Raw genomic sequence first — 14,172 nt, 5'->3', positions numbered from 1 at the left:
CGCTGACTCGCCGCTCTCCTGGATGACGTCACACGCTACCACGGACTCGCCGCTGCCAGTAATCTTACTCACTGTCTCTCCCAACAACGTTAGCTAACGTGTTAGCAAGCTGACTAGCTTGCCATTAAAAAACTGGTGGGAGGGAAATTAAGCCGCTGTAGACATCTTAACGCTGATTGGCCAAGACTCGACACGTCAAAGATCTTCTATTGCTAAGATGATCACGACCTCAGTTTTTTTCTGTGTCCCACTCCAATCTCAGAAACGGCGGACAGTTGACGCCCCCCCACTCTCTCGCAAAAACAAAAACTCTTCGGATCTACACCATTCACGTAGGTTACCTATTTTGGTTTCAAAACGGTGAATTTCGCCGAAAGGTGAGGGATTTTCATGTCTGTTATATATATATATATATATATATATATATATATAACACAATAACAGGGTATTGTAGCTGGTTTAAATCAAGAGATGAATGACTTTCTCTTTATCGCATCAATATGATTTTTTTGACATAATATTTCACGCCCTCCCAACTCCTCCCTTTAAGTGCAAGGCCACTAGGACATTTGCATCAATCAGTTGTAAATTGATGAAACCTCCTGAATGTGGGACAGAATTTAGGACTAAATAAGATCTACTGACCTGAACAAATAAGTCCTTTACAGAGATGATTCTGAATGTAATATACTGGATGATTTTTAGCATGTGGAATTATTTTTCCTTACATAATGATGGCAGTTACACATCGCACACCAAAACCAAGTGCATGCTTGTGATACAAACGCACAGAGCGATAGCATAACAATAAAGCAGAGAAATATGCCTTGAGTATCGAACATTAAAGAATACTCATGATGCAGAATGGAAAAAATAATATATTTACGGTAGGTCAAAATCATTGGATAATAGTATCGATGCATTAATGTGTTGACCACTTTAATGTTGCAGCTGGTAACGGTGGAGCTAATTGTAACTACCTAATACACTTATTAACTAAGTTATATACTACTTACTGATCGTCATAGTTTATTATTGTATGTATATTTTGGATAGAGAATCTGAATCTACAAAGTAGTATAACTAGTAACTAAAATTGCGACATTTAAAAAGGTTAGAAGTACATTATTTCCCTCTGAGATGTAGTAGACTAGAAGTATAGAGTTAAATGAAATGAAAATACTTAACTTAAGTGCAAGTACCTAAAGGTTTTACTTAAATATAGTACCTTGGTACATTCAAACCCTGCTAGAACAAGAGCACACAGTTCTTCTTTGGTCTGCCTCCTAATGTTTCTCTATCGTGTTGATGACACTACAGTATGGGCAGGTATTACATTATGAGTTGCTACTACCCATTAATGCCAGCATCTCTCATGCATAATACCATAATTGGAACAAATAAACTTACAACTACACTGTCGGTTCTCCTGAGCTCTGGAACACTGGTGTCCTCATCAACATCAGCTGGAGTGGGGTCAAGAATATCGGTACTGTCACTGGACCACTGGTGTTCTTCCTTAACCTGTGTGAGTGCAACTTTGTTATTTCAAGATATTCTGTGGTAATAGCAAAGATCTTATGTGAAATTTCACAATTGTGCCCACGGAAGTATTTGCAGTTTAAAGGGAAATCTGACATGATATTTACGTGATTGTAGGCAGAGTATAGCATTTTTTACAATGTTTATTTATATTTGGTAAGTCGATTATACTTGTTTATATTTGGAAACTAGACTGCTATGCACATGGCTTACTGACTGGTTAAAGGATATATGAATTGAAGATTTTTTTTTATAGTAAGTGGAAAACAAAAAAGGACTGGATGAGCTGAGCTGTAATCTTATACAATCCTATTAAAATATAACCATCATGAATGAAATCAAGTCATTCTGAGGTATACATAAACTTCCAGTGACCAGGTAGATGCTGAAATCACTCTTACGGATGGAAAACTGCCTCTTATGGGTTACAGGCCTAAAGCTGCTCCAACAATATTCAAACTGTAATAAGGAATGTATTGGTTATAATCCAGGGCTCAGAGGTAAAGTAGAGTCATAATGGTAATTTCATTAATGTATATATCCTTCAACCAGTCAGTAAGACATGTTCACAGCAGTCTAGTTTCCAACTAAACAAGGATATTAGACATACCAGATACATATAAACATCAGAAACCTGTAATCACATAAATGCCTGATGAGACTCTAAACTGCAAATACTTTACCACAATTGTGATTATTCAGTCCACAAAGACTTAGCTGTGTCATTACCACAGAGATATACATTATAACTCATCCAGCTGCGGTGACGTAGACACAGTCTATATGCAGCATGCAAGCTCCTGCAGACGGGAATGAGTTTTGGGCTGACGATCACTTTTTGGCGCGACATTGGTCATATTTTGGGATGTCAGTGGGACACTTTGATTTCAAAATTATAATGAAATACATTTCATCACAAGCATTAAGTCTTCACCGAACAACGGAAGGGCTCATTATGTGCACGAGACTCCACTATAGCGACATCGGAGGCCGTTTCTCAATATGCATTCTTCTCTGTACTTGTGTTCTCGTGGACTCGTGAAACGTCATCAGTCGCGACCCAAGTACTGTTCCAATTCATAAGTCCGCTTCTCGCCAAGAACGGTGAAAATGCCCGGATGTGACTTGATCCGCCCATTTTACCGGGGATGCATCAGAGCAGACTTGAGCGTACTTGAGAGAGCCAATATCTCAGAATGCATTTCAGACCAGCAAGCGGGGAACAATGACGGACGAGAAAACTCATAACTGAAAGTTGACATTCTATGAATACTACCGTTGTTGAGTCACAAAGTTTAATTTTAGGATGTTTTCAGGCGAGAAGTAAGTTGTTTAAGCATCAAATCTGTGGTCGATTTCTCAAGAATCGGCCTACTTAAAAAGATACGCCGACGAGTTGAGGTCCTGCTTGCGGGACCGCTGAGCCCCGCAGCACCGGGCCGTCAGCGCTCTGCTGCCCGCCGACAGCAGCATGATCTCGGCTGGACTTTATGAAATGATCCGCTGGCTCCGATGTCTCCGTATCGATTAAACATGAGCTATAATTCTGTTTCGAGGATTTAACAAGCAATCATTATTATTTATTCACAGTCACATTAAATCAGTTTGACTGAGGGAAAGGTTAAGGTTTATAACTTAAGATTTTAATTTAACTTTTACTTTGAACTACAGCGGTGTCTTATTAATTTTGACCGAATTGTTTGCAATTATATGTGTATATATATAAGTATATATATATAATACATATTTATAAACATATAATATATACAATTATATGTGTATCTATATAAATATATAAGTATATATAAAACACATTTATAAACATATTATATCTACATTTATATGTGTATCTATATGTATAAGTATTTATATAAAATACATATTTATAAACACAATATATATACAATGAGATGTGTATCTGTGTGTGTGTGTGTATATATATATATATATATATGATATATATTTATAAACACAATAATATATATATATATATATATATATACAATGATATGTGTATGTCTGTGAGTACAACCAGTACAAAAAGAGCAGGGTTGTCATATTTTGTTTGACTGTAAAAATACTTTTATCTTACTCATGACAACAACAGCTGAGGTGGTGACGTCATCAAGTCAGCTGCTGTTCCAATTGCAGAAAGACCGTCCTGCGTCCTCCTGTCTTTGAGAGTCTGGACTCCCAAGTCCAGGTATTGAGAAACGGCCAAAGTCTCTCTGTCTGTGTTATTCATGCTCTCTATATTCTCTATAATGTATATTCTATATTCTCTATATTCTCTATTATGTATATTCACGGCGTGGGAGATGAGAAATCCCCCTTTGTTCCAAAAAGTACATAAATACATCACTTTGTTGAGCATAATACTCACATTCAAAGTAAAAAGTTAATAATGATAACACATACGTTCTAATACATATCTAAATCCCATTATATTGTAACTGTAAAACCTCCACGATGTGTAAATGATGTATTTGTAGTTAACAGTAATTAGGTAATGGAAGGCTGGTCTCAGGTCAGTTTCACTTGCTGCTCGCTTAGTGTTGGCTAACGTTAGCTAGTTCTATCACATGACCACACAGCTCTGTGAGTATAGGCAGCACATGTACAAGCAGTATGAACAGTAAGGGGCCGTTCACACCAGACGCGACTCTCAAAAACGCGTCGCTAGCAAAACCATTGTTTTCCTATGGTACGGCGCGCCTTTCATGCGCGCTTTTTAAGCCGCGCAACGCGTTTTTCTAGCGTTTTTTCGGCGCGCTTAAAAGTTGAAATATTCTCAACTTTAAGCGCCTTGCGCAGAGTCGCACAGCTCATCAATGTCACACTCCAGGCATGAAAACGGGTCAGGGGTGAAAAAGGTGAGAAGGATATTACACCTCTAGGGGGGTCCGGGGGCATGCTCCCCCGTAAGAAAAATTTAAATATTCCATATTTCACCCAGACAAATGTTCAGTTTCTTCGCAATTTCTCGCATGGAATAGAACAAGAACAGACTGGTGAGTTTCACATGAAAGTTCTCTTTTTCTGGCCATTTTGAGAGTATAATGGAACCCACAAATGTGATGCTATGCATAGGATTTACCACATTAACAATGTATAGTGTATTTCTGATTCATGTAATGTTATCTTCATTGAAAAAAACAGTGCTTTTCTTTGAAAAATATGGACATTTCTAAGTGACCCCAAACTTCTGAACAGTAGTGTGTGTGTGTGTATATATATATATATATATATATATATATATATATATATATATATATATATATATATATATATATATAGTACATTTCACTTCATATAGTACATTTCACTTCATAATATTACACTTATATGCCTTAATATGTATAATGTACTAGTCTTTTTATTTTATTTTAATTTGACCATATTATGTCATACTTTTATACCACTTTACTTTGAGGAGACGTCACTGTTAGTCTAGAACACTGAATAATGTTTCCACCAGGTAAACCTGAACATGCACACCTCTCTCTGTGTGACACGATTATAACCGCATAACTATATAGATTATAATTAACTGGAGGATACACTTTTTCCTACATGTAGATCTTAAACCCTTAAATATAAACAGGAGCCCGGCCACCGGCTACCACGTTAGGGAAATTACGCCGCTGTAGACATCTTAACGCTGATTGGCAAAGACTCGACACGTCAAAGATCTTCTATTGCTAAGATGATCATGACCTCAGTTTTTTTTCGTGTCCCACTCCAATCTCAGAAACGGCGGACAGTTGACCCCCCCCCTCACAAAAACAAAAACTCTTCGGATCTACACCATTCACGTAGGTTACCTATCTTGGTTTCAAAACGGCGAATTTCGCCGAAAGGTGAGGGATTTTCATGTCTGATCATCCGTAGCCGCACACAGCTCGGTGAATTTCACCGACTCCTCCAAGAACTGCGTCTCGCGTATCTTCGTAAAACGATACCGATTATGCCATCCACCATGGAAATAACCACTAGTTCTGCTTTTATACTTTTTGTGTAAATTCCACATATGTCGGAACATCAAACTCCATGGTGTCTGGGTTCATAATATTATCCGTAGTCCCACAACAGCGTCTCAATGAAGCCGCTGTCAGTGCTGGTTCTTTCGGAGCAGCAGCAGTTTCATTCAGAAACGGCAGGACGGAGGTGATGACGGGCGGAGCTTCTCAACGCTGATTCTCAACGCTGATTGGCTGCCGCAACTTTGCGTCACGCGATTTCTCCGTCGGAGTTGGGAGAATTCAACTCACGCGAATTCGCGCCGCGTCATTCGCTTTGTTCGCCTCAGGTCAAACGTTCTGTTCGCGCCGCCTCAAACGCGTCTATCTCGCCGCCACGCGAATAAATCGCCAATTCGCGTCGCGGCGCGTCTGTGGATTGACTTTACATGTAATCCGGTCGCGCCGAAAATTCGCGCCGCGTCCGGTGTGAACACGGCATAAGAGTTACACCGAGCACTGCTGCTGCCCACCAGCCTGCCGCTGTGACCATCTTCTGTAACTAGTGAAGCATTTAAGCAGACTCGAATTAGGCAAGCTATCTAACTAGCCGATTGTCTGCTAGTATGCTTGCTAGTTTGCTAATTTTACTCTGCTTAAATGCTTCACTAGTTACAGAAAATTAGCCAAACAAAGTTGTTACTCATGAGGATAGTGCTCAAAGTCGGCCCTTTTTCATTTCACTCTTTCATGTACCATAATTTATTTTCCGCACCAGCAGTACTCACAAGCTTGAGGTACCCTTTTCTGCCTTCTCTATATCAGTTTCTCGTGATGACAGTTCATAACAGTGCAGCTCCAGTGTTTTTGCACCATGCTTAATCAGCAGTATAATTTTACAGGGCTATCATTTCCACAAAAAACAAAGGTCAGACAAACGTGATACATGTAAAACCCAAAATCTTTCTGGCACCGAGAATCTTTCATTTAATGAAGAAATTCAGAGTGATTATTTAACCTGCTGCGTAATATGTACAATCATCCTGACTGATATGCTGGTCTTAAAACCTGAATAAATAGTTCAGACAGGGTGTGAGCTATTTATTTAGGTTTTATGAGCAGGCTGTAGGCATCCTACAGTAAAATGTTAGAGCAATACTATTGGCTACAAATAACACAGGAAAGTACACCACCATAACCCTATACTGTTTCAGTTGGAGTATTATTGGGGTATTATATACCTACTATAGAAGATGCATAGCATTTAAATAATATAAAGAACAATCAAATCATGACTGACAGAACGCTATAACATATATATTAAAGATATAATAAATAACTACAATTAAATATATTTTGTACAACCCAAAATCACAAATCATAAATAAGAATAAGGAGCAAGAGATTGCTGACACCGGCTCATACACATGCCAAGTGACTAAATCACTGGAGTAATGGGACGTATTTTTCTTCTACTTCAAGAACGGCATCTGGTGATATCAATGTGCTTTCTCATGCTGTGACAGGTGTGGATGAAGCATTAAGTTGTATTCTCTGGCTCTCAATGCCTTTTAATGTTACTACTCCTCTTGTCCTTTAAGTCATTACTGCAAAACCTCTCCTCAGTGAGTCCGCAACTTAAAATAAGTAGTTCATAAGGAAGTTATCCTGCTATAATGATTGCAATGGAAAGTGTAAATATGATAATAAAAATAAAGCAGTGCAACAAAACAAGACCTAATTGATCTCCATATTAATTCATGTCACACCACTGACATGGCAAAAGAAATAAAATATTGACTTCTAGATACATTATTATTTTTATTATTGTCATTAATATCTATGATGAGATCATTCATAATAATAACATATTAAAAAGGTTAAATATTCATATTATTATTATATAAACTATATCAATATTCATATTATGTATTAATTTATTTATACAAATTATTCATGCATGTGGTAAAAAAAAGACTAAGTTTCAAATGCATTCCCAAACTGTATTACTACTTTTGACCAACAGGGGGCGATAGAGAGTGAACAAACAGCGATGCACATTTCAAGAACAACCAACCTCATGAGGACCTGTAGTACCCTGTGTACACTCTAGGGGCGCATTCATACACACTCACACAGATTTTGTCTTGAAAATGTTGTTCCAGGGGACTTCTTAGAAATTTGCATAGGGTGTGTCTAGACACTGTTCTGTAGGTCATGGCAGGGGTTTGCCCACACACACGCACACCCGCACACACGCACACGCACGCACACACACACACACACACACACACACACACACACACACACACACACACACACACACACACACACACCTACAGAAGCGCTTTGAGCGGTGGGAAGACTAAAAAAGAGATATAAAGTACAGTCCATTTACCATTTATATTATATCATATTATATTGTATTATATTATATTGTATTATTTTATATTGAATTATATTATATTGGATTTTGTTATATATTAAATTATATTGGATTATATCATATTAATTTGGATTATAATATATAATATCCATCCATCCATCCATTATCAGCCGCTTATCCGGGGTCGGGTCGCGGTGGCAGCAGGTTCAGCAGGCCGACCCAGGCTTCCCTCTCACCCGCAACACTTTCCAGCTCATTCTGGGGGATCCCGAGGCGTTCCAAGGCCAGCCGGGAGATATAATCCCTCCAGCGTGTCCTCGGTCTTCCCCGGGGTCTCCTACCAGTTGGACGTGCCTGGAAAACCTCTAATGGGAGGCGTCCAGGAGGCATCCTGACTAGATGCCCGAACCACCTCAGCTGACTCCTTTCGACACGAAGGAGCAGCGACTCGACTCCAAGCTCCCTCCTGATGTCCGAGCTCCTTACCCTATCTCTAAGGGTGAGCCTGGCCACCCTGCGGAGGAAGCTCATTTCGGCCGCTTGTATTCGAGATCTCGTTCTTTCGGTCACGACCCAGAGTTCGTGACCATAGGTGAGGGTTGGAACATAGACCGACCAGTAAATGGCGAGCTTCGCCTTCCGGCTCAGCTCCCCCTTCACCAGGACGGACCGGTACAGCGCCTGTTTTATTGCTGCAGCCGCACCGATCCGTCTGTCGATCTCCCGCTCCACCTTACCCTCACTCGTGAACAAGACCCCGAGATACTTGAACTCCCTCGCTTGGGGTAGGCAGTTTGTCCCCACCTGGAGGGAGCAATCCACCGGTTTCCGGCAGAGCACCATGGCCTCAGATTTGGAGGCGCTAACTCTCATCCCTGCCGCTTCACACTCGGCTGCAAAACGCCCCAGTGAATGCTGGAGGTCACAATCCGAGGAGGCAAACAGGACCACATCATCCGCGAACAGCAGAGAGGCGATCCCGAGACTCCCGAACCGGATCCTCTCCGCCCCCTGGCTGCGCCTAGATATCCTGTCCATGAAGGTCACGAACAGGACCGGTGATAAAGGGCAGCCCTGGCGGAGGCCAACACCCACCGGGAACGTGTCTGACTTACTACCGAGGATACGAACACAGCTCCTACTGCAGGCGTACAAAGACCGGATAGCCCGTGCCAACGGGTCCGGCACCCCATACTCCCGCAGCACCCCCCACAAAAACCCCCGAGGGACCCGGTCGAAAGCCTTCTCCAAGTCCACAAAGCACATGTAGACTGGTTGGGCAAACTCCCAGGACCCCTCCAGTAGTCTTGCAAGGGTAAAGAGCTGGTCCACTGTTCCACGACCGGGACGGAATCCGCACTGCTCGTCTTGAATCTGAGGTTCGACAAGCGGTCGGAGCCTCCCTTCCAGCACCCTGGCATAAGCTTTTCCCGGGAGGCTGAGCAGTGTGATGCCACGATAGTTTGAGCACACTCTCCGGTCCCCCTTCTTGAAGATGGGAACCACCACCCCGGTCTGCCAGTCCATGGGCACTGTTCCCGACCCCCATGCGACACTGAAAAGGCGTGTCAACCAAGACAGCCCAACAATGTCCAGCGCTTTCAGCATCTCAGGGCGGATCTCATCCACCCCTGGCGCCTTGCCACCAAGGAGCTTTTTGACTACCTTAGCGACCTCTGCCAGGGATATGGGAGAAACCACCCCAAAGACTTCCGGCGCTGCCCCCTCTCCGGGGGACATGTTAGCCGGGTTTAGGAGTTCCTCAAAGTGCTCTTTCCACCGCCCGACGATGTCCCCAGTCCGGGTCAGCAGTTCCCCCCCCCCCGCTGAGAACAGCCTGGGGTAGGCCCTGCTTTCCCTTCCTGAGCCGTCGGATGGTTTGCCAGAACTTCCTTGAGGCCAACCGAAAGTCCTTCTCCATGGCCTCCCCGAACTCCTCCCATGCCCGAGTTTTAGCATCCGCGACCATCGCAGCTGCAGCCCTTCTGGCCTGCCGGTACCCGTCAGCTGCTTCAGGAGACCCCTGGGCCAGCCAGGCCCGAAAGGCCTCCTTCTTCAGTTTGACGGCTTCCCTCACCCCCGGTGTCCACCACCGGGTTCTTGGGTTGCCGCCACGACAGGCACCGATGACCTTCTGGCCACAGCTCCGAGCAGCCGCGTCCACAATAGAGGCTTTGAACATGGTCCACTCGGGTTCCATGTCCCCAGCCTCCCTCGGGATTTGTGAGAAGTTCTTCCGGAGGTGGGAGTTGAAGACCTCCCGGACAGGATCCTCTGCCAGACGTTCCCAGTTCACCCTCACTACACGTTTGGGCTTGCCAGGTCTTTCTAGCCGACTCCCCCGCCATCTGATCCAACTCACCACCAGGTGGTGATCAGTTGACAGCTCTGCTCCTCTCTTCACCCGAGTGTCCAAGACATACGGCCGCAGACCAGATGATACGACTACAAAGTCGATCATTGATCTCCGGCCTAAGGTGTTCTGGTACCAGGTACACTTATGAGCCACCTTATGCTCGAACATGGTGTTCGTTATGGACAAACTGTGGCTAGCACAGAAGTCCAACAACAAAACACCATTCGGGTTCAGATCGGGCAAGCCGTTCCTCCCAATCACGCCCCGCCAGGTTTCTCTGTCATTGCCCACGTGAGCGTTGAAGTCTCCCAGGAGAACTATGGAGTCGGCAGGCGGCGCCCTTTCCAGGACCCCTCCCACTGACTCCAAGAAGGCCGGATACTCCGAACTGCTGTTCGGTGCATAAGCACAGACAACAGTCAGAGCTTTACTCCCTGCAACCCGTAGGCGCAGGGAGGCGACCCTCTCGTTCTCCGGGGAAAACTCCAACATAGCAGCGCTCAGCCGAGGGCTCGTGAGTATCCCCACTCCCGCCCGGCGCCTCTCACCCTGGGCAACTCCAGAAAAGGACAAAGTCCAACCCTTCTCCAGGAGCTTGGTTCCAGAGCCCATGCTGTGCGTGGAGGTGAGCCCAACTAAATCTAGCTGGTACCGCTCCACCTCCTGCACCAGCTCCGGCTCTTTCCCCGCTAGCGAGGTGACGTTCCACGTCCCTAGAGCTAGTCTATGCTGCCGGCGATCGGCTCGCCCAGGTCTCCTGCCTGGCCCGCCGCCCGGTCTGCATAGCACCCGACCCCGATGCTTCCCCCCGCGGGTGGTGAGTCCACAGGGTTGCTGGTCCATGATCTTTTTTCGGGCTGAGCCCGACCGGGCCCCATGGGTGAAAGCCCGGCCACCAGACGCTCGCCGTCGAGCTCCCCTCCCGGGTCTGGCTCTGCCCCGGTTTCCCTTGTCCGGGCGAGGTAGCTTCATTCCGTGGGCCGTACATCATCAGGGTTTTTTGAACCGCTCTTAGTCTGGGCTCTCCCCCGAGACCTGTTTGCCTTGGGAGACCCTACCAGGGGCTGACGCCCCGGACAACATAGCTCCCAGGATCACTGAGCCACTCAAACTCCTCCACCACATTAAGGTGGCGATTCATTATATATAATATATGTTATTGTATTTCATTACATTACAATATATGTTATTGGGTATTAGCATAGGTTAAAATAAGACTTTATTGATTTTAGGGATCTGTATTTGAGTAAAAGTATAATAACATAGATAAGTATCCACCTGTCTGCCTTACGTCCACCAGGGAGCGCTGAAGCAGCAAACCGGATACGGAGAGCCCCTAACACCCGAAGAAGAAGAAGAAGCGGAAACGGAAACGCCCTCCTTTTGTTTTGAAAGAGGGCAATTTAAAAACTCGACGGATAATCCGAAGTGCACATAAACAAGCGGATTAAACCTCACGAAGCGACGCAGAAATAAATAAGGTTCTTCATTTAATATTCATCCGACCTATGCCGAAGATAAAGTCCATGTTTGTCTTTTTTTATCTTTAACTTGACGTGAGCTGTGTTTTATGATTTGTTGAACACGGTTTGTTCATATGAGACATTGTTTTAGGTATTTATAACGTCTTATGAAGTTTTTGTATTCATTCACGACCAATTTATCTGGTGAACAATTTTAATAATTGATCTGTTCAGATTTGTATTGTCTTTGATCTATGTTTCTATTTATTGTCGGTATTGAACTTTTGTATTGCATGTTGTATTTTTTAGTTTTCAAGTCTCTGAAGCTCTTTGTAAACTTGATGTTTAAAAGTATAAATAAAGAATATTATTGTTATTGATCTGTGTCTTACAGAGCCGCGTTACACCAACATGAAGAAGAAGAAGGCAACGAGGTCGCAGGTTGCAGACGAGGAGTGTGAGTGAGCAATGTGCTGTCAGAAGGATGAGGAAGTTCTCCTTCTCCTCCTCCTTCTTCTTCTACTTCTTGTCCTTCTTCTCCTTCCTCTCCTCCTTTTTCTCCTTCTTCTTCTTCTTCTTCTTCTTCTTCTGTTGCGTTTTTAGAGGTTGTCATCCATCAGTTCCTAGTCTTCTGAAGATTAAATATTTTTCAGTTCATAAACGTGTGAAAAGTGAACTCTGTGAGTCACCACAGTGTAAAGTGGCTTTCTATGTTGTGATGAGCCTGTATAATATGTTGATGAAGAGATGAACTGACCGCCGATTCCTCGTGTCCAGGCTGCGCTCTCTGCCGGCTCAGTGAGGACGACCCGGCCGTGTTCGGGGAAAAGGTCACGCTGAAGGAGCACAAGATGTCCGTCCACTACTTCTGTCTGGTGAGTCTGAGACACAGCAGAGTACAGGGCTAGCTATGGCACTGTCTTACCGTGTGTGTGTGTGTGTGTGTGTGTGTGTGTGTGTGTGTGTGTGTGTGTGTGTGTGTGTGGTCTTTGTGTGTGTCTGTGCATGTCTGTGTTGTGTGTGTGTGTGTGGTGTGTCTGTCTGTGGTGTGTGTCTGTGATGTGTGATGTGTGTGTCTCGGTATGTGTTTGTGTGTTCTGTGTGTCTGCGTGGTGTGTCTCTGTCTCTGTGTGTGTGCGTGTGTGTGTCTGTGTTTGTGTGTGTGTCTGTCTGTCTGTATGTGTGGTCTGTGTGTGTGTGTGTGTTTGTGTGTCTCAGCTGACGTCTTGTGGAGTGTACCAGCGAGGAGAGGAGGATGAGGGTGTCTTTGGTTTCCTGGTGGACGACATCAAGCAGGAGATCCGCCGCTCGGCTCGACTGGTGAGAGAGTAATTATTCACTATGTGTGTTTACTGCATCTTCATCATGCGTTTACTGTGTGTTTTAAGTGTATTTACTATGTATACTGTATTTACCGTGTGTTTACTGTGTATTTTCCGTATATTTCTTCCGTGTATTTACTGTATATTTACCGTGTGTTTACTGTATATTTACCATGTGTTTATCTTATATTTACTGTGCTTACCATGTGTTTATCTTATAGTGTGTGTTTACTGTGTATTTACCATGTATTTACCATTTATTATAACTGTGTGTTTACTGTGTATTTTCCGAATAGTTACCGTATGTTTTAAGTGTATTTGCCGTGTGCTTTAAGTGTGTTTACTGTGTATTTACCGTGTGTTTACTGTGTATTTACCGTATATTTACCGTGTGTTTACTGTGTTTTTACCGCGTGTTTACCGTATATTTACCATGTGTTGTCTGTGTATTCACTGTGTATTTACATTGTGTTTACTGTGTATTTATCGTGTGCTTACCGTGTATTTTACGTCTGTTTACCGTGTGTTTTAAGTTTGTTTACTGTGTATTTACTGTATATTTACCGTGTGTTTTCCACCTATGTTTCAGATGTGTTGCGTCTGCAAGAAGAAGGGAGCGAGCGTCGGCTGTTTCGTGAGCAGCTGCAGGAGGATGGTCCACTTCCCCTGCGGGAGGAAGCGCAGCTTCATCTCTCAGTTTGCGGGACTCTTCCCGTGAGTGAAACACTGTAGTTTTCAAAGGTCAAAGGGCACATTGATGACCTCTACCTGGATGAGAAGGTCAATGTGGTCTACCTGTCTCTGTGTGTAGGTCGTACTGCCCGGACCACAGTCCTACCCAGTCTCTGGGGGGGCTGGACCTCAGTCTGCCTCAGTCCTGCTCCGTCTGTCTGGACCCCATCGAGCCCGTCCTGAGCTACTCCGTCCTCAAGTGCCCGTCCTGCCACGCAAGCTGGTTCCACCGGGACTGTGTGCAGGTGGCTCGTCTGTTTGTTTATCCCACTATCTTCAGAGTATCTTAAATATGCCATTAAAAAATAAATAATTTTATATATATATATATATATATATATATATATATATATATATATATATATATATATATATATATATATTTGTAAAATAATAAATATTAAAACAAAAG

General features: G+C 43.6%; 1 protein-coding gene across 1 annotated transcript in view; it reads left to right on the top strand.

The window, feature by feature from the left end:
- g2e3 (G2/M-phase specific E3 ubiquitin protein ligase) overlaps positions 1-14,172 on the top strand; it is a gene marked incomplete at its 5' end in the record, with an annotated part of 32,068 nt that overhangs the window by 7,926 nt on the left and 9,970 nt on the right. The window contains 5 exons of the mRNA XM_079224908.1: positions 12,101-12,163; positions 12,484-12,581; positions 12,925-13,026; positions 13,618-13,742; positions 13,840-14,005. Coding sequence (XP_079081034.1) covers positions 12,101-12,163; positions 12,484-12,581; positions 12,925-13,026; positions 13,618-13,742; positions 13,840-14,005 — 554 coding nt within the window. The remainder of the gene's footprint in view (positions 1-12,100; positions 12,164-12,483; positions 12,582-12,924; positions 13,027-13,617; positions 13,743-13,839; positions 14,006-14,172) is intronic.

Source organism: Taurulus bubalis (genome assembly GCF_910589615.1).
Source record: "Taurulus bubalis genome assembly, chromosome: 1".
Taxonomy (NCBI): Eukaryota; Metazoa; Chordata; class Actinopteri; order Perciformes; family Cottidae; genus Taurulus; species Taurulus bubalis.
Note: the sequence above shows the minus strand (reverse complement) of the source record. Positions and strands in the feature narration are given on the sequence as shown.